General features: G+C 44.8%; 1 protein-coding gene across 4 annotated transcripts in view; it reads left to right on the top strand.

Annotated features, from left to right (window-relative positions):
* map7d1a (MAP7 domain containing 1a) overlaps positions 1-8,752 on the top strand; it is a 46,170-nt gene extending 37,418 nt beyond the window's left edge. For all 4 annotated transcript variants that reach the window (XM_086153699.1, XM_086153701.1, XM_086153700.1 and 1 more), the window contains 4 exons: positions 10-67; positions 3,903-3,981; positions 4,175-4,392; positions 7,999-8,752. In XM_086153699.1, coding sequence (XP_086009825.1) covers positions 10-67; positions 3,903-3,981; positions 4,175-4,392; positions 7,999-8,009 — 366 coding nt within the window. In that variant the 3' untranslated portion in view covers positions 8,010-8,752. The remainder of the gene's footprint in view (positions 1-9; positions 68-3,902; positions 3,982-4,174; positions 4,393-7,998) is intronic.
* Positions 8,753-21,969: the final 13,217 nt, after the last annotated feature.

Raw genomic sequence — 21,969 nt, forward strand, 5'->3', positions numbered from 1 at the left:
TCCTCACAGAGGGAGACGAAGTCATCCCCTTTGCTTCAGGACCTCGACGGGGTGGATGAGAGCAAAGGTGAGCAGGATGGATTTTCCCCAACTGAATGTGTTATTGAGCCAGCAGGTTTCCAGAACCTCCTCCGAGGCAGATCTCACCATGTCAGTTACCTAACCCCCCCCCCACCAGCAGATAATGCAAAGTCCTTCCTGACGCCACCGCACATGAGCTCAAGTTTTTTTTGGTGAAATCTGACAATAACTGCAGTGTTTGTGACCGTTTTTACCTCCCACCCCCCCCGTCACCAGGACATGATGACATAACTGCTTTTATTAAATTCCATAAAAAAGACATTATCCTCCGTCCCTCATGTCCTGCACAGCTGCAGCGTCTCCTCCGCACAAAAGGACCGGTGTGTTTGCGCTCTCTCTCGCAGAAGAACGGGGCCTTCTGCAGTGGCCTCAGAGCGCCAGGCGGATGTTTATCTTTCACACATGGCTTAAAAAAAAAACAAAAAAAAAACAAAACAAAAGAAAAACACAAAAGAGGTGTATCCGCAGTGTCTGATCGCGGCTCAAGCTGGGTCCTCGGCCTCGGTGGGCTCGGGCTCCTTGCGCCGCCCGTGGACTGAACGGACGGCTGCGGTCGGAGGGCTTTGCTGTTTCTGGCGAAGCTCCCCCGATCTAGGAAGCCACTGGGCTACTGATGTGGTCGCAGGCCTGTAAGGCTCGTCGGTCCTCGCCGGATCTGAGTAAGGGGAGTGGGTCGGGGATCCGGACCACATAGGAAACAAAGCTGTAGGAACACCGGGTCCCCCCCCATGTTTGTCATTACAACCAGTCACAGATATCTTCTTCTTCTCCTTTCGTCGTTTCCCTTCAGGGGTCGCCACTGCGAATCAACCCTCTCCATCTAACCCAATTCTCTGTATCTTTCTCTCTCATGCCAACTACCTTCATATCCTCTCTCACTACATCCATAAATCTTCTCTTTGGTCTTCCTCTCGACCTCCTGCCTGGCAGCACCAATTCCAGCATCCGTCTATCAATCCTCTACCATCCTCACCATCCCTCCTCTGTCCATGACCAAACCATCTCAGTCTGGCTTCTCTGACCTTCTCCCCAAAACATCTAACATGTGCTGTTCCTCTGACAGACTCCTATCCGGATCCTATCCATTCTGGTCACTCCCAAAGAGAACCTCAGCATCTTCATCCCTGCAACTTCTCGCTCTGCCTCCTGTCTTTTTGTCATTGTAACTTTTTCTAGTCCATACAGCATCGCTGGTCTCACCACTGTCTTGTACACCCTTCCTTTCATTCTCGCTGATAGTCATCTATCCCATAGTACCCCTGACACTTTTCTCCACCCATTCCAACCTACTTGAACCCGTCTCTTCACCTCTTTTCCACTCTCTCCGCTGCTCTGGCCTGTTGACCCCAAGTACCTGAAATCCTCCTACTACTTGATCTTCACTTCCAGTAGCCTCACTGTTCTACCCGGGTTCCTCTCATTCGTACACATATACTTGCTGCGACTAACCTTCATTCCTCTCCTTTCCAGCGCATACCTCCACCTCGAGATTTTCCTCAACCTAGTTTCTGCTCTCACAACAGATCACAATGTCATCTGCAAACATCATGGTCCATGGAGATTCCTCTCTAACCTCATCTGTCAGCCCGTTCATCACAGCCGCAAACAAGGAGGGGCTCGGAGCTGATTGAGTCCCACACCTTGAACTTCTCTGTTACCCCTACAGCATACAGCACCACTGTCTCACTGGTAGCATACATGTCCTGTACTAGTCTAACATACTTCTCTGCCTCTCCAGGCATTCTCATACAATACCAAAGTTCCTCTCTTAGCACCCTGTTGTTTGCTTTTGCTAGGTCTACAGAAATGCAATGCAGTTCCCTCTGGCCTTCTTTGTACTTCTCTATTAGCAGTCTAAAAGCAAATACTGAATCTGTAATACTCTTTCTAGGCATGAAGCCTCACCGCTGTTCAGAAATGATGACCTCTGCTCTCAGTCTAGTTTCGACTACTCTTTTCCATAACTTCATTGTATGGCTCATCAACTTTATCCCTCTATAGTGATTATTGTTCTGCACATCCCCCTGATTCTTAAAAAAATGGGCGTCATCCCACTTCGTCTCCATTCTTCAGGCATCTTCTCACTCTCTAAGATCCTGTTGAATAATCTAGTCAGAAATCTCTACCTCTCCTAGACACTTCCACACCTCCATAGGAATATCATCGGGACCAACTGCTTTTCCACTCGTCATCCTCTTCAGTCCCTTCCTCACTCACTTTTACTAATCTCTGCTACTTTGTGGTCTACAATAGTCACCTCATCATCCCTTGCCTCTCTTTCATTTTCCTCATTCATCAGCTCTTCAAGGTACCCTTTCCATCTTCCCATCACTCTTCTCGCAACTGTCAATACATTTTCCTCTCTATCCTAATCACCCAAACCTGCTGTACATCCTGTCTATATGCTTCCCGCTGTAGCCATTTCCACTGGTGCCTGTGGGTCATCGGTACTAATGGCGGTCGTTGTTACCGGATCTCGACAGATCCGGTATGAGATTATTAGGTTTGTTTTATATGTTTGGTTTTGGCAAAAGTTTTACGCCAGATGCCCTTCTTTACGCAACCCTCTGCATTTCTCCAGTCTTGGGACTGGCTCAGGAAGACACTGGCCCTTGCCGCTCTGGGGCTGTATTACAACCAGTCACAGATAACTGATGCTAATTCAAGGCCTCATATTCATTTCTGCTCGCTCCTTTTTTCCCACTCGCTGGTTCCACTGGTGTTTTGAAATTTGCTATATATATAAAATGTATTTATTTATTTCCCCACATTGTGAGTTCATTTAGGCACTTCTAAGTGAATATGTATTTTATAGATACTGATTGATACCTATAAACGTACATTGTCAAGGTTGGATCTCGATGAAAGCTGATGTTATGAGATCTTGACAGAGATCGCCAGTGGGGGCCCTGGCCCTGGGTCTTTTGGTTTTGTTGTTTTCTTTCTGTGCCACTGTCAGAGGACCATCAATGGTGACAGGAAATTGCTTGTGGCCTTAGGCTGTGGCTTTTACACTTCAAAAGCTAACCCTCATTTTCTAGCATTGTAACAACTTATATCCTATTTTTCTCATCTTTTACTTTGGGCTGTTCCCTACAGGGGTTGCCAAAGCCGATCCTCTGCCTCTATCTAGCCCTCTTCTCTCAAACCAACTATCTTCACTTCCTCTTTCACTCCATCCATAAATCTCCTCAAAGCTTCTTGTTCAGCAGCCCCAACCCTAGCAACCTTCCTCCTGGGTCTTTACCATCCCTCCTCTGCACACACCTAACAATCTCAGTCTGACTTTGTCTCCAGAACCTCACTCCTGCTACCTCTCCTAATTTTTTTTCTCCTATTTTCTCTACTTGGCGATTAGCCACAACATATGGCAAAGAAACAAAAGGTGGACTTAACAAATACAAAACATAGTCTTATAAAAGTCTATACAGCCAGCCCTCTGCCTAAGATGTCCTTGACCTACAGCGTGTCATGCATGTCGGCAGCTGCCATAAATTTATCAAGATAGTCTTGATCGTCATTCTGGTATTTGTAACATTAAAATAAAATTCATGCCGGAAATAGTTGGCAAGCAGAGCGGACGTATCTGTCGTTATGCAGCGCTATATGAGGAAGACAGCTTTGTTTCTGTTCGCTGGTTGTACACCATATTGGATTACGCTACATTCACTACATTCACCAGTCGAGGACTGGCTGTATTCATTTCAAGATACAAACCTGGAATTACCGAAAACAGAAAAATCTGGTTACCCTATCTGAATGTTTCATGTGTGGAAAAAAAGTTTCCTAAGAGAGTGTCCGCTTCACTCTTGTTCCTGCAGCATCTGTGGACTACCAGCCGAGATCAGACGTCAACCAGCCCAACAACAAGATGGAGGGACAGGCAAGCATCAGAGAGAGGTAACTGCTGCTGCGCTGGGTTAGCAAGCGTTTTTGAGAGTAAAATGTTATAATTCTTGTTTGTTGAACATGTCAGTAAAGACAGTAATTACACGTCAACAGAATGACTCCCTGCCCCCGGATGAGTCATGAACTACCATCAGAACCACATCATTTTCGGATCTGCTTTCTATGTCCCCCCCCCCACACACAGCCCCCCTGTCCAAGCGGTTAACGGCGTCCAGATCGGCCGGCACGAGAACGGTCTGTCCACCAAAGAAGACGCGGCTCGCCTCGAGGACCTCATCCAGCTCGCCAACAACCACGACAACAAGGCTGAGCCCGGTGTGACGGTCGAGCCCATCCTCGCCTTCCAGAGCGACGAGTCGTTCATGAAGAAAGCGGGTCCCATGAAGCCCCATCACGTGGCAGGTAGGGTGTCCCCTTACAGCTTACTTTCAGCGAAAAAGAAAGGCACCAGAATGACTGCTGCAAAAGATCACAAGACTCTGGGGATGGCGATTTCTCACGCCAGTTAATTTTCTCCTCTATCGGGAAAGAGACGGGTCTGTAAAGGGAGCTATGGCTGACTTTATCCGCATCTGAGAAAAAGCAGACATTTGTAGTGAAAGTGTGTGGGCGGTTGTGTTTTTATTTGGTAATTTTGGGTCAGGAGGTCAAAGTCAGCTGATAGAAAACAGCGGGTGGAAGTGAGGGACCGGGAAGCTGAGTTGTGTCTATTTTTTGAGGGTCAACACTGGGAGGGCTATAGAGGATGCTATTGCACAAGGTTGGAGGTCATAAAAGTGTGACGGCGTCTCCGTGGTGGAAGGAGAGAGTGCGGTGCGAAGACGGGTGACGGGAATTTGGCAGCTGGGATGTGTATTGGGGGTCTGGTATGGCCCACGAATCAGGCTTTTGGGAACAGTCTCGACCCCCGGCCCTCCGTGGCAGTTGGCTCACATGCAGCTTCTCAGTTTCCAGGGCCTAAAACACAGTTTATAGCCTTCATTAGCCTCTTTTTTTTCCCCATTTCAATGTTTCCAGAAAGGAGAACTTCAAATAAATTTTTTAGCTCGGCGTGGTTTCGCATTCGGCTAAAAGACTCTCCTGCAAGCGATTAATTAAAGGGGTAGTTTGCAGAGCCCAGCCCACAGGGCCCGGATATATGTTGGAAAGGAATGTGGTGCCAGGATGAAAACTAGTATTTGTTAAGCATCAATATGATTCAGCAAAACTACTCAGGGCTGCTTTCTAAATAGTAAGTACTTAAAGGAGTGAAAAGAAGCCGAATGCATGATTTTGGCCTGGTTTTAATCTGAGCAGTGTTTAATAAAGTGCAAGGGACTATGTTGCAATACATAGAAATAAAAAAAAAAAAGAAAAAAACTCAGATCAGACTGACACGAACCTGGGACATGGAAACGGCACGACCGGGAAATTACGAAGCACCCTGCCCTCGACATACCGTATATACACCAAAGTGGAACGCATAAGAGTGCTGATGGCCTCCCCTCTGCTGATGGCTCTCGACATCCCAAACAAAACCGATGGAACGCTAAAGTTTCTCCCTCCAATGTCGGCATCTCCCTTATCGATGACACCGGATGGGGAAAAGGGGGGCCCTGTGGAGGGAACCAGCAGGGGAGGCAGGAGAGGGCGGCTCGGGTGACTTGGCAGGGAGCTGCTTCGGCATCATGGCGCTTGGGCTCGGCAGAAAGCTTGTGAAAAAATTCCGCTAGTTCCTGGATTTGGGCACCCTGAAGGGGATGCACTTGTTTCCCTTTGGGTCGACTCCGGCTCGCCTTCGCTTTGGGGTGGTGGTCATCTTTGCAGGATTTGATGAAGTGCAAAGGAAAATGCAGAGAAATCAAAAATCAGCAGATCTGACTCAAATACAGAAGCAGCTCGACACCAGTGCAAACCAGTACGCAGCGGCCCCTCGTTCCGAGACCGGCAGGACATTTATACACCGGACTGGAATGAGGAACAGGTGGAGGGACTGAGGATGGGAACAAACACCCAACACACGATTTGCTGAGCAAAAGAATATTTGACATTATCGTAGAAACTGTTGTCCACTAGTGCAAGGTGACTAGTCGCTAACCGATAGTGCAATGTTTAGCACTCTGCTAACAGGCAGATACACGTAATGATAACAATATAGAACGCAGTTGTGTTTTGCTAGATTGTTAGCAATGGGCACATGCCTGTGCCATTGTAGATCACAATTTATTTAATTTTTTTTTTATTTTTACCATGAGACTATAAATCAGATTAGAGTTGATCTGCAGATTATTAAAAGCAAATTATTTGCATTATATTTCTTCACATTATCAAAAGCATTCAGACACACAATGTATCAAAGTGTCTCCTGCATAGTACTATCCAGTATGATGATACTGTGTAGGTAATTTTCAGATATTTACTCAAAACATGTCACTTTCTATCTGTCACATGACAAATCAATAATCCAGATTATTTCAGTCAATATTATGACAAGAGTTGTCTGAGATGCTTCCTGGGTGGCTCTGACAACCCAAAGTGTTTGTGTGATTTGACGGAGCTACTCGGGGCCTGTGGAGTATCTTTATCCCGATGACAGCTTTTATAGCGAAGCCTGAGCGACTCGGGTCTCCATCCAGCAAGGAATTCCTAGGATGGCAAAGGTGATGAGGCGACCCAAACCACAAGTGCCTTCCCACCAGGAGGGAGAAACTGGACTCTGAGCAATTAAGCAACATACCATCCCCCCCAACACACACACACACACTCAGACACACTCACCCCCCCCCCCCCCCCAACTCACCTCCCCTCCCGACGTCCATGTCAGCAGCACCCGACCCCCCCCTCACCCGATCCTAGCCCTCACCTGTCAAGATTGCAAACAGCGGACGATCAGCTTCCCCTGTACAAGCCGAGCCCTGCTTCATCACGTCACTGCAGTTGCACGCAAGTCCATACGCTCGATGGCAGCCCCTTGCCACCATCGGTGACCCCCCACCCCGCTTCTTGCTTTCACGGTTGTAAAAGCGGAGACGAAGGGGTTTATGATTGGAAAGTTTAGCATGTGGACCGATCTGATGTTACAGTGTAATCCCATAGCAGGCGGGATTATTGACATAATCCGCCCATTACACCTGTTTGGCAGTAAAACAAGTGTGTGACATTTTATTTCCCATGAAGCTGGATGGCACCAAGATGGTCCTGGAAAATTATATTTTTAATGGAAGCCACCTCAATTCCATCTGTCACCAAACTGTTAAGTAGAGGTTTGCATCTTCACTGCCCTAATGATTGAATTCAATTGTGATTCATCAGTCTATGATCTGATTGGATTTGATTATACAATGCATCTCGATGCATCCCAGTGCATCACATTCTCAATTTTCTTTAATCATAAATTAACACAAACAGTCAGATAAATATGAAGTCTTTATTTAGAGAGCTGCGTTAAAATTAAGATGTAAACAAATGTCACATGTCACATTAAGTGGACTTGTCAGTCTGTTTGGGACGGGTCACTAGTTTCCTTTTCGTTGTTTGCTAAGGCTAACATCAGCTCAGCATGCCGTTGGCTAATGTTGATCATTTCAGTGGTGTAACCGAAGTATTTATTTTTACAATGCAGGTTTTGGAAATGATGCGAAGTCTTGTCCACTTGACGGCCCCTCTGAACTTCATAAAAAGCAACATGTTCTCAAATATCCACGTCCAAGTTGTGTGGATTTTTTTATTATGATTCGGCCGCTGTTACTTCGTTCCACCACCGTGTCGCATCTTTTGTGTTTTTTTAACTGCTTGCGTTCGGGACGTGTTTCCTTCACCCATAATGCAACTTTAAAATTTTATTGTCCTGGCAGAAACAGGAGACGAGAACCATCAAATTTGTCACAAATCGATTTTTAAAATCGGTCACCTGCACCGATTTCTGAATTGTCCGATTAAGCATCTCGATGCATCTCTGAATCAATAAATTTCTGCACTTCTACTGTTAACTGCTGACCTTTGAGCCCTCCTCTCCTTTCTGGTCCACAGAGGTTTTGTGACGATCTCCCCCACGTGAGGAGCAACCTCCCATCCTGGCCGGCTCCGACGCCACCGCCGCACGCATGGAGCTGCGACTTGTGCCCGTCAGCTGCTTCCTCACCAAGCAACCGCAACACTTCCCCGCCGGGATGACCGGATCGGGGGAAAACTGGACGGAAAGCCCCGCCAGCATCGGTGCTCGCGGAGATCCCTGCGACGCAGATTCCGTGCACCTTATTACGTCACGCATCATCGTCATCCTTTGTACAGGTCATTACCGCAATGAGCTGTTTCTCTTTGTTTTTAGCTATTTAACCGCAAGAGAGACGACAAGTCACACGTTTGTGAATAGTGTACATTTTTTTGGGGTAAAAATTGAGTGTGGAAGGGAGACCCCGGTGGTGGGTTTGGCGTCTGGAGAGGAAAAAAAAAAAAAAAGAAAAAGCAGTCTGTTACTCTTTTCTTTCTTTCTTTTTTGTAAAGTCAAGTCCCAGCTGATATTTTAAGTTAAAACGCAGCAGCTTTTATCTTGTGTGAACACACAAACAGCACCGTGCCGGTCGTTCCCCCCGCAGAACCGGACGTGACAGCGACTCGCCCACGGGGGGGGGAGGGTTCAAATCTCTCCTCTCTCGCATTTGCGTATATTTGAAATGCAAGTGTGTGTGTGTGCGTGTGTGTATGTGCTATTAAATCTACCTTGATGCGTGTTTCAAGGGCAGTGGGAACATCTGATGTCTCATTAAAGAGCAGCTGTCCAGTATGGGGTCTTAGACGTTTCTTTTGTCGTGCGTGTGGAGCGTCGCCGCTGCAGAAGCTGCGGTTGGGAATCCTCTCGTGTGGAAAATGCACATTTTGTCCCGCCGCCGTTCGGTTGATGCACGTGTTGGGTCCGTGGCCCTTTTCTCGCTTTGCAACCCCCCGGTGGGTACACACCACCCTATCCCCTGCTTTTTACTACATGTCAGTGGCTGCCACGTTCGCACGCTGTCCTCCTCAGTCTTCCAGACAGCTGAATTTAATTACAAACACTATTTATGTCCCCTTGACCCAAGTGCCAACACATGCCGCTCTGATGGCCATGTTGAACTTATACGATTTAAATGACTTACGGCCGCCGGGGGAGAACCGGGCCCGCATTTGCAGCGTAAATCTCTCGGCAGTGCGTTTGTTTAATTACATTCTCCGGTTTTTACTGCTGCAGGGAGGAATGAAGCCAAAACGTGTTTTTATTGAGAGCCAACATGCACGTGGCACGACTGGTGAACTTAACTGTAGTAGCATAATGAAAGAATTGTGTTGCTTCTCTAGCATCACTAGTCCAGTAGGTTATCCCTAAATATGGCCAATGCTGAAAATTTCTACAGGGTTTGCTTGACACAAATGCATCACTGTTTATTCATTCATTATCTAAACTGCTTATCCTGCACTCGGGGTCGCGGGGTGCTATCTCAGCTGTCACTGGGCCAGGCGGGGCTCACCCCACCTTGGTCGCCAGTCAATCAGAGGACAACATAGAGACATACAAGCATTCGGTATCTCATTCATACATCATATATTCACACGTCTGGGCAATTAAGGGTCTCATATTAACCTGTGTGTTTTTGGACTGTGGGTGGAAACCGGAGAACCCGGAGGAAACCCATGCAGACTCAGGGGAGAACATGCAAACCCCTCACTGGAAAAAAAAAACATCAGAATTGAATAAGGCACATTCTTGCTGTGAGGCTGTGCCACCCTGCATCACAGCTTCTATAATTTAATCTCTTTCATGCAAATAATCCGACACCAGATAAAGAATAGTGAAGGATAAATATACTGTCGTATCCTAAAATACTGGATGGATTTAAAATGCTACTTCTGGGAAAGTAGAGAAGGTTAGCTAAATGCAATGATGTAAACAACCCCCCCAAAAAAACATGCTTATTTTCTAGTCTGTTTTTTTTTTGTTCTTTTTTTTTTTTTTACAATACATTGTTTCCAAGATTCAAGTTTAACTTTGTTGTCCTCTGTGGACACTTAAACGCTACCAAGAGTTCAGCGTGGTGCGATTTTGCTGTGTAGTTGTGGCTAAACACAGTAGCTGCAAACATCTGATTTGCATGAAAAATGAGAAAATGAAATGTTAAAATATCACCTGTCCACTAATGTCCATGTGTTAATTATACACGATGAAGGTATTCAAATGCACATGGAGGCCTGTGCAAGATACTTTTGAGTGGATTATCAGTGGGAGATCTACAACATCTAAACAACTGTTTGCCACTTAATAAAGTACACCTGTTTTCCAATGCAATTATCAAATCAGCCAATCACATAAGAGCAAGTTGTTTAGCCAGGTAGAGAAGGTGAAGGCCGCTTGCCCGAGTGCAAAGGGAACGTCAGGATGATGAAGAAAGGTTGCTGAAAAAAGTAAACGAGGCCTGGAAACGTCTGGCTTGTCTGATGGCGGCATCCAGTGATCCGTGGAGTTGCTTGGATCATCTCTGACTGCAGACAGCGAGGTCAAAGGATGTCAGGAGAACCTTCTGGAAGCACAGAGGTCCCCGTCTGTGGCATCTCACCGATGGCATCAATACGGACCCCCGTCTTAGAGGAAGGCCTCCGGCGCCCTGTGGATCTGAGAGGGGGTTCTACAGAGGAGCAGCTCATAATTAACTGGTTAGTCCTTAATTTTCGGGTGTTTGTTGAAAAAAATATATAAAAAAATATAAGGATTAAATATTCATGTACCCAAAACTTGAGTACACTTTGAATAAATGTGCTCATCTACGCCACCAGAGGGTGGAGCACTGAGACACAGAGGTGACTGACACCATCCTCTGATAACTGACTGTGTTTTTTCTGGGCTGGAAAATGATCTGTGCCTCTTTTTGCGGTTTGACGATAAAGGGGGGGATTTACTTTTATTTATTTTTATTTATCCCTCCCCCCCCCCACGTCCCAAAAACCCCAAGTGGCTCCTGGGTTCTGGTGATCTGCCCGTCAATCTCCTGGCACGTGCTGTACTTCTCAGAGGTGACTTGAGGATTAGTGGGCACTATTTTTAGGGAGGCGTCAGTGAGGCAGCGCACGGTTACACACCAAGCGAGGGGCAGCCTTTCTTTGTAATCATGCCCGGGACAAAAGAATAGATAAGAGCACCATCGAGAATACAATGTCGATGAAGAGTGTAACCCAGGTGAAGATAGCAATATGTTAATAAATATTGAAGAATTTCAACATTTTCATAAAATGTCTAAATTGGATAAATAGGATTATTGTTGGTGAATTATTTTGTCATTTAGAAGTGGTAGATCTATCAGCCAATCATAACGCTGATAGCGATTTTGTTTCAGAGGTTACAAGAATGGAGGTGGGGTAAAATAAAAAGATGATCTAGAAAGTCATGCTGTCAAGTTGATCGAGAGAGTGATCTGATATTAAGTATTTCTGACGTTTATTTTAGCTCTATTTTATTTAATGTTCTGTCTATGTTGATAGATTGTGATTACTTTAAACCTTTTCCTGCTAAGTTTAACACGGTCGTAAGAAGAGATAGCTTTGCTTTCACTTGCTAACTCTCATTTACTTGCTGAAGGACTGATAGCAGTTGCAAGAAGCAAGATTTTGCTGTAGAACTGTATATTCACTTTTATGTGGCATATCTTCAACATGTTGACCTGTTAATCGCAAGTGTTATTGCAGTTGAAGGTGTTCATTTCCTACTGGGTTTATTGAGATGCTTAATGTAACACAATGGTTACAATAGTTGAAATAACCTGCTATTAGGGAGGTAATACCACTACTGTATTTCTTTACACTTAAAATAGGCCTGTATCGATTTTAAAAGAAAACTAGTAAAAACAAAATAACTTACTGCTTAAACATTTAATTGTAGGAACCAAATAAGAACCTACGATGGACAAAGACCGGAAACAGAATTTAAACAGCTCAATTTAGATACTGAAACCAAAAAATTTTAGATCTATGGAAGAATAACTTTCCTGTTTCTTTATTTAAAGGGAAACAAGGTTGAACTGAAACTCATTTGTATGTCTATGCAAATGGTTTTGTGTCTATGGTACCAATTTTGTTATTACTATTTCTAACTACAATTCTTTGATAAGCAAGCTGGCATTTAAACTAACTATTGGTCTGTGGTGTCTCTTGATTTTAACCATCTTAACTGCTCTTCCTCAAAATCTATTCCTATTCCAAACCCTATTACATTTATAGTGAGTGCTTCAAGAGTGACGTGTGATCTACAAATCTGGAGTGAATGTTTTTTTTGTTTTGAAGTGAGTTCTGGACCGTTCATCAGAATTGTGCCTTTTGATTGGCAGGTGTATTATCTCCTCTGGCACCACTAAATGTCCCCATCCCTGCTGTCTGTGTGGAAAAATAAGTTCTAGTTAATATTGAAACGCTAAGTGGCGGGGGAGAGGGCGCCGCCGGGGGCGCCACAGGAATGTTGTCAAGCCTTTTGTGTTAAAGTGGCTCGGCGCTGAGCGCGCTGCCCGCCTGCACTCGCACACGCCGTTGTTTCGCTCATAAATCTCTGCGCTCGACGACTAAATGGAATCTCGCAAATATTTCGGAGCGGCGAGCGCTTTCGCTGCGCCTATCTTTTAACAAGATGGCGGGGTCAGGGCCTGACTCGGGACGGTGGGGTGGGAGCTATCAAAGCATGGGCTGTGTTTATACCTCCCCCTGTTACTGAACTGTTTTTATCTGCTCAGCAACAGGCCGTCTTCGCGCAGCTGCTCTCGGATGGCGGTGCGTTAATGGAAGGCCGTGGAATGGCTGGCGCGCCTGGCTCCTGATCCCCGTCAGCGCAGGATACCCTCTCAGCTATCCCAATGGGGGGGCATGCAAGGGTTTAAAAACAGACCCCTAAGGCGTGGGGGGGGGGGGGTTGACGCCACGCTGCTGGGCCGGAGGCCTCACCATCCATCGGAAAGTAGTGGAGCAGAACTAGCTACTAAACTAGTTGACTGCCAATGAGGGTCCTCATCAGTTGACAATGTCCCAGCTAACCCAGGTATTTCCAGGGTTTGACCTCAGACGTGCACTTTGCATTCACACGAGTGCCTGCAGTGACTGGTGAGGTGATCGATAACCCGCTGCGAAACACAACAGATTTATCAGACATCTGCGCCGTTAGTCAGTGCCATGGAGATTTTCACTTTCAGCCAAGATGTGCATTCCTGAACAAACTGCTGCTTTTATTGCAGAATCTGGGTTTCCCTCCCACAGTCGCTATGTAAATGTTACCCATTTAGCAGGTTGTCCTGGGCAGAAAAGATGAGACTAGCTGATCTCAGTCTCCATGCATGTTTACCAGCGTAAGCTACATCCCAGCTGGGCAGCAACATGGCAAAGGTGTTTATTGGTTGAATGTTGGGTGTGACGTCATTGTAAAGACATTTGATGCTGTTGTATATTCATTGAACCTGAACAGCAGATACATTTAAAAGTTAACCAACCAAAACAAAACATTTTAATGTTCAGATATTGACAACCCCCAACCCCCTTCCATCTGACCTCCTGTCTTCTTTATGCTGAAATGACTTATTTAAATGTGTCCAAAACCACATTATCGATAGGGCTCTTGTTGGGAAGGTTGTAAAAAGTAGGAGACCCAGATCAGAACCACATCAAACCCCGGGAGGAGCTACTTGCTATTATCAGACTGCTCGTATCATCTTGTTCACATTTGCTGATTCCTGCAAAACCCAAAGAGGAGCGGAGATTGATTGTCATTGCTTTTGCAGATATTTGGTCATAAACCAAATTTGACGGCTCATCAATCCCGCAGGGGAGCCCAGATACTGTGCTATCAATCTTCCTAGGGTTTCTCTGGGAGGCAACAACGTCCTCCTGGGAGTGCTACGGGAAAACAGTGAATCACCAACATCTTCTGGGTTTATCATCTGGGGACTATTGGATGTCCCGGCCAGATATTGTTGCAATTTACTCAGTCGTCATGTGGACTAAAAGACCAGCCGATGACATTGCCATCCATCCATCCATCCAGGGCCGGCATTAGTAGAAAGTGTTATAACAGAATTTAGACGGCGACGCAGCTTTAATTTCAAAGATCGTTTTCTTTTCCCCTCACCCCGGAGCTGACAGTCGACGGCCTCCCTGCCAATCAACATGCAGACAGCGAGCAGCTTCAATTTAGCCATCTTGCAGGAACTGGTTATTTTCAGTTTGTGGAATAGTTGGGATTTGGTCCCGGTGGCGTGTTCGCTGCCAGCCAGGCCTTCGAACCTCTCTGTTCTCTTTCTGTTGCGTTTGGATGGAAAACTGTGAAACAGGAGCAACTGCTTCGAGGCAGGGGGCGGGCAAACATGACTGAATTAGTAAGCGTATCCCCTCCTGTTGTTGGCCTGCGGTGGTGTTTTGTCGGCAAGGTAGAACCCCTGCGGGCGGATTCTGGTCCGGGGGGGAGACCGGCACCACCTGTTGTGTATTCCGTGTGACGTCCATCCTCGTTCCCCCGATACGGCCGCTAGCTGAGAAACAGTGGAACCTTGTAACCCCAGGAGTAATGGGAGGCGGCCGCTCTGACCCAGATCCCTCCCATGGGGACTCTGTTTGACTTCATTTTTTGAAAATCGAAAATGCCAATGTTGATTTGACTTGAGTAATTTTTTAAGCAAAAATATTTATTAAAAATATAAAAGCCATGACTGCATAGAAAAATCATTTTACAAATCTGGTAAAGCAAAAACGGAGCAGAAACTGGGGAGGGAAAAAAAGTTGAGCCAAAAAATGCCTTTTATTTTTAGCAAATTCAATGGGAAAGTCTGTTTTATCTCAAAATATATTTGACTGTATAATTTAGTCAATGAAGGCAATCAGACGATCTGACCACTTGTTGGATTTTGAAGTGAAGAGGCTCGCCTCATTTCAAGACTGCATTTAATAACCCTCTTGGGGATTGGTCGATATTTTTTTTTAAAAGGTGTGTGAGATGGGAATACACGGAGAAACATGCACATGTGTGTGTTTGCACCCCTGCATGCATGTGTACGTGCACATACCACGTCCGGAGAGAGAGGGGGCAGCGGGAGGTGTTTACATGACACACCAGAACAGCCGTGAGTTGAGTTGAGTGGAAAGGAAGGGGGAGTGAAACTGTTGTCTGTTCATCAGCTCTGGCGCTGACCGTGAAAGAATAGTTTTCGTGTGTGTGAGGGGAAAAGAAAAGATAGTCACACGCTTCTGTTTCACCGCTACACGTCACTGAAAGAGAGACTGAAACAGCAGATTTGTTTAAACGATCATGAAATGGCGGGGAATCTGTGACCATAACCAACCAAAACTAACACCTGCAGCCGTGTTTCCTATCTATCGGCTGTTTTCCTCCGTCTTGTCGAGTGTGTATTGGTTCTGCACCAGTTTGTTGCCCCTGAGATTGCTCTGGCAGGAATGATGGTCTTGTGTCAAAGGTAATAAATGTGATCAAGTGCGGCTGTTAGCAACTGAGACGGACATAATTCATTTCCCAGGAGCGTAAAACAATACCCTCTACAGATCCCACCGTTACTGACACACTGACAAATACATTTGGGATAATGACTATCGGTACAAAGCATGGATGAGGAGTTGGAAAAACTAAATTGGGGGAATGATGTCATATTTAGAATAAAAATGGTCCCGACAACTGGTCATTCTGTGAGTATATACATAAATTGTGTGAAAGTTTGTGGAGAAAAAATGGATAAGAAATGAAAACATTTGTTCACATTAACATCAGTTTTCGCTGCCGTGTGTGAAAATGAATTGATTCCTGCAGAACCGGTTTATTATTTTTTTCTTGTAAAATGTAAAAATTCTTTGTTGGTGCTTCATCAGCTTTTATAGTATACCATAATTAAACGCTTATTGACACTCACATGCTCTAAAATGTCCAAAACGGTTAGATCATCACAGAAATTGTTTGGGCTGTGAATAAATGGACACTATTCAGATGTGATTGGAACATACAGAAAAAGGAAAAAAAAAAATCAAAATTACAACTCGAGCCTTAAAACAGGGCCATTTCAAGGGCACTGACACTAAATTAATTATAATATCTAATCTCTTCAAAAATCAACTTTAATCTCTGTGAAAATAACTAATATTCCTCCTTTTAATATTCCGCTGCACGTGAAACTGAATCAGTTCTAATAGCCATCTCTAAGTGCTACAAAGGTTCAGAAGCACTCGTGAGGTTTTCTCTATAATCTAATCTGCATGAGAAGAAAAAAAAATGGATGACAAGGGTTTTTAAGGAGGAGAATATTAATATTTTCCCCTCGCCATCCAAACTGCATTCCGTGCAAACACGATTAACTGTTACCATGTGTTCGACCCTGAGTCATAAAAGGACAGGAAGTACCTGTGTGTGATTGTTCTGGGCAGCAACTGGATGTCAGGACATGTTTGACCCTCACAGAGACCCAAACCGCCTCTGAGCCGGATTAAAAACCCCTTTTATTCTTATTTCACTGATCTGTGCATGTTCCTGTCCTGGTTTGCTGAGTCGTCCCAACGGGGACCTCAGGCAGCTGTTTCTCACTTCGAAAAAGGAAAGTACCCCCTCCCCCCCTTTTTTTTGCTTTTTTCACTCTCATCCCCCGATGTTCATGTCTCTCTCTCACTCTCTCTCCTGCGAGAGGAAACCAGCTCCCCAGCACTGTCAACCGCGTCTGGGACTTTGTTTTATTGCTTGTTGTGACGTGGCTGAAACCCCTCCGTAAGATCATAGGGGATGGTTCAGTTGTTTTTTGTTTTTTTTCTTCTTTTCAAACCGCCTTAAAAAAGAAAAAAGTGCAAAAAGCATGTCGTTCTCAGGTCTTAATCCATAAATGAAGGCACCGAAAACTCACTTTTGATGCATTTCTTCCCACTTTTTATTGAAATCCTTTTAATTTTCTTCTTTTATATTTTGATTTTTGTTTCAGTGTTATCTTTATGGAATTTATTGATTTATTGTGAGATTTTCAAAGTAATTTTGTGCCAGTTTGAGTTTGATCTCGCTATCTTTTTTGTTTTTTTAAGGCAATGACCTGCTGATCTTTACCTGATTTTTGCTTAAAATGCAAGTCCCATTTTATTGATATAGCGCAAAAAATCACAACCCAGTTGTCTGAACCAGACTCTTTAAAATTAATAGAAACCCAATATTCTCCCATGAGCCAGCTCTTGGTGACACGGGTGAGGAAACATCACCTTGAAACCTCAGACAGATCCAAGCTCCTCTGCCTCGATGGGCTGGGGTAGAAAGAGAGCGGGCGAGTGAGAGGGACAGCGTTGAAGTTCGGGAGTGACAGGCACAAAGGATCTAATACTAATAATAACAGAAGTGCTGACAGTTACATGGTAATAACTGAGATGATACATTTATAGCTTTAATATTCATAGAAGACAGAAGACAGAGATAACAATGGTGGATACCTGGTAAGTATGCTGCAGTAGATCAGGCCACAGCCTGTCTGGGAACTGCGAAAGAAAGAGCGAATGGACTCGGGAGAAGATATAAGGTTACTATCAAGCGGTGATGAGGGGACACGAGTGCCGACAGAATAGGATGAGTGGGAGGAATGAGAGAATTGCATCATGGGATATCCCTTAGCAGGGTTAATCTATGGCAGCAGACTAAGGGCTAGCCTAGCGCGAACTCAAAAAAGGTTTCTCAAAAAGGTTTTGAGCCTATTTTTGAACAAAGAGAGGGCGTCCAACCCCCAGCTTCAGATTTTGAGATAATTCCAGACAGGAGGAGCGTATTCCAGGGTTTAAGGTAATTTCTTTGTCCCTTATAAAGTCTTTCTTCTCTGTTTAAGGTCAGGCAGATTTAGTAAAATCCATAAATAAAATCCACAATCCATAATTTAAAAAAAAACAAACTTCAAAATATATGTGTTCTTGGAATATTTGGGAAAATAACTTCCATATTCCATGTCATTTCTTTTATTTACCCTTTTTATTTTTCATTCCCCCGGGACCCCTCAGTCCTGTCCTTATCCTGACCCCCACTATGGGAACCCCTGGCTTAAGGTGAAACGTAAGTCAGAGCAGATGTACATTCACTCTGGCTCGGGGTGGAGGGTGGGAGCGGGTTAAGGGTCTTGGATCATGTCTTGAAGAATACAGGGGGTGATCTTTCCGTCCACATGGCCTGGATATGCGTTTGTTTGGCCACATGGTGCAGATCAGACCCACATCCAGAACATATGTTGTCTTTTTTTTTTTAAATATTTCTTTCTCATTCTTTCTGGCTGCAGGGGATTATCTGTCAGATAAATGGGGGGTGAGATTTAGAGGGGGTAAAAACAACAATAACAAATAAAAAAAAAAAAAAAAAAAAAGACCTTATTGCCTGAAACTCCAGCTCAAAGCGTCACTTCAGGGAAACTTCAGCATTAATTAAAAATAAACGGCAGCTGTTTGCTAAACACACACTAAGCAAATGGCTCTCAGAGCAGGACACAGGATCGCTCTCCACCATCACGGAAGGGAAAAAGCTCCTGCGCACGATGGCAAGGGCCTGTGTTTCCGTAGAAACATCACATGCCCCCTGCCTCTGTCAGCACCCTTCCCCTCTGGCCCGTGTTCTCAGATTCTCGTGTGGATGGCAGCTGACCTGGAGTTCGCTGCCTCCATCGGCCCCATCCCTCGCACGGTGAGATAGTGTCGGGTTGCATATTGCCTGATCGCATCGAGAGGCTCCAGACTTCTTGGATTGAGCGAGTCTTACAGAAGTTCCTCCCGCTGACACAGCCAAATAAGGAAATAGTTCCCATCAAGCAGAGCCATGTGGTTGGCGAGGAGGAGAGCGAGCTGGTCCTGGTTAGTCAAAATTGCTCTGGTCTTGATTCAATTCATGAACTTGCATAACTCTTGGGGAGGAAGGGGGTGGGGTATGGAAAAAATCATGGCAAGGAATGCCGTTTTTTACTTTTCAATGTCCCAAAGAAACTTGTTCTCGAGTGATATAATTTTTTTTTTTTTTTTGTGCCGTCGAGACTGGGCGCAGGTGTTTATTCTGCTGACCCTGCCGAAATCGATGATTTCATGCTCGAATCAGATTGAAGGCCGCGGCGAAGGAACCCCATGTGTGCTGGGCTCACCTGGAAAGATGGATGATGAATTCAATGATCACGGGGTTTTACTTCCTGATATTTTGGGTTGAATCGGAACAAGAGACAGTTCAGTGAAACATCCCCCCCCCATCTGCTTTGTGTGTAGCTAGCCAAGCTAGCATAATATTATTGCTAAATGTATGATGATAACCTTGAAAGACATGAAATACTCATAAAATGAGGATTTACTGTTGGAGGATAATAATATTTAAGGTTTTCCTATTCCTGCTCCACATTGGCATTTAGTTGAATCTCAGTCAGGGGTATTGATAATTTATTCCCCCTATAAAAATGAATGACGAAAATATTGCGTCACTTTGCACAAAAGGCAATTGTCCTTTTTTTTTTTTTTTTTGTCTTTATCTGATAAATATAAACTGCAAAGAGGAACATCAGCGCTGAGAGTTGGACATGTGTTCTTCATTTGCTGTGGAAAGGCACTAAATCAACGCGATGTAGAGAAGACTGTCTCAGTGGGCTGTGGGAGGATAATAAAAACAGATGCAAATCTCAGGATGCAAAGTGAAACCTGGAGGTCCGGCGTCCGGAGCTCCGAGTGACTTCGTACACAGAGGTTGTAAACGTAAACTTTCCCAAACCCTTCACGTGCGACGTTTTGTCGTAGCAATTCACCGTCCAACGTGAGCTCCACCTGGAAAGAATCATGCTTCGCACCCTGAATCCTGTGTTTTCATCTCACCAGATGGGGAACGAATGTATACCGAGTTGCATTCATTGTTTCAATACATGTTTAGCCACTTGATCCCAATTATACTCAAACATCTGACCCTGTTTTACATCAATAATAATATGGAGTTCAGTGTTTCCAACCAGCCTTAAATTTGTAGCGTCTTGTAGCACTTTGAGTGCGCAGATAAAAGTGCAGACTGTTTCCCACAATATCTGTGTTTTCAGTCATTCCATCACCCTCATTCATGCCTGCACATGTCTATATTTATAATCCGCAACGCTGTACACTACCTGTATATTCTATTCTCCGCAGTTATGTCACATTCACATTAATCCATATTTTATACCTGAGTCATACTAGCTGACTAAAGCTACCCATACATGAGAAGACTGTGAAAAGATTTGGAAAAGACGAATGGAAAACTATCATCTCACACCTGCTCACCTCTAAAGACAAGTTTTTAGTCGCAGCCTAGTCTCAGACCGGGATTTTACAAAGACTGCAAATCTAACAGGGTCACGATTTACAAGACGACAACCAAATTCTCTCTGGATTTTTTTCCCACCATGCAATGTTTTCCCTGGGTACCTGCAGAGCCTCTGCTATTTCACTCCATCGCTTTTCCTTCTCCACTTGGTGATGATGCATTTGAGCGTTGACATAGTTCAAGCTAGGCCGTTCTACCAACAGCTCCACCATCTGCTCCTCTTTCGAGATGCTCCATACTGATCAGGACGTCCTTCGCCGTTCCCATTCATCCATCCCAACAACAAATGCTGTCTCTGCCGCCAGTAGTGCTCTAGTGAATGTTTTTCTACCAGGTTTCCTGTTTCAACCATCTATTGGTTGTTGATTGTATTACACCACCATAAGGACTGCAAGACTTGCGACCATATCAAACACGTTAGATATTGCCGTAAGCCAGTGACTGAGAAAAGACCGATCTAAAAGAGCTCAAGTTACCATTTTATAATTAATGATTGAGATGACTGGAGTGCACCGCAACTTCAGTAAAACATCGAAACTTCCCTCTGACTTCCAGTTTTTAGTCTATGACCATGAAATTCTTTTGGTGTAAGCCCAGCACAAGTTAGAAAACTTTATTACATTTTGCATTTTTTTTTTACATATACTGTATATTGAGCATTTAGCAGAGATGAAACCAAATATCGTTGAACTGTACAACTTTTGCTGTCCAGTGACAGAAAGACTATTCCATTCTGCTATTCCATGTTCCGTTACATGCATCTTGTGAATTTTTTATGTAACACTGGTGTTGAAATTGCTGTTAACGTGTTCATTCATACAAGTTTTTCTTTTTTTTTTCTGTTTATTTTTTATTTTTATAATTATCACCGAACCCGAATAATCTCGACACTGAACAACAAACATGGACCAAAAATTTCATGGTGGCCATTGACATGCTTTATGTGTGTCAATTGCCGCTGCAGAAGACTTAGGTTTCCGTGGACAGTTTGGGAGGAGTTGGCAGTGTTGCACCGAGGTCCGAGGGACAGGAAAGAAAGCAATTGGTGGATGGCGGCAGTGGGGGGGGGATTAAAGAGGAGGAAAAGTTTACGCCCTTCCAATGAACCATCACCCTAAGCTTTAGGTTGTTTATGAGAGGAACGGTCTCAGAGTGCCTGTTGAGCTTACAAAGGTGTAGTATGTCGCCATCGCTATTCCTGAAAGCTGAAAGCTCCACGGGTCCTGCAGCTTTGAAAGTACCGCTGACAGACGTCTCTCTCCCTCCCTCAGCTGAAGCCACAGGGATCGGTGAAGCCCCCCCGACACACATGTTTTATAAAAAAAAAAAAAAGGCGCAGCGGGGCGGGAGGGGGTTGAAGTCTCAGATATGTCAACACAAGAGACGGAACATGTCTGGCAACATGGCTGCTCTTTACATTAGGCCTCATGTCTGGCAGGCACGCAGCCCCTGCATGTGTCTGCGCCACAGATCAGACAGCAGGAGAAATAAAAAAAAAAAAAAGGGGAGAAAGAAAGGGGGGAAATACCACTTAACCGAAGTATGGAGTCGAACCAAAAGCCACAAATGTAGCTCTGGATCCAGCGTGGATGGGGCCTGTGGAGGCGTCTAGGAGGACAGAGCAGAGCAGAACAGTGGTTCTATTCAAACCCAAACCGATTTTCCCTGGCATCAGTCTAAATGGG

Source organism: Fistularia commersonii, chromosome 10, assembly GCF_037954325.1.
Source record: "Fistularia commersonii isolate RoL2024-O1a breed Wild chromosome 10, RoL_Fcom_v1.0, whole genome shotgun sequence".
NCBI classification, from domain to species: Eukaryota; Metazoa; Chordata; class Actinopteri; order Syngnathiformes; family Fistulariidae; genus Fistularia; species Fistularia commersonii.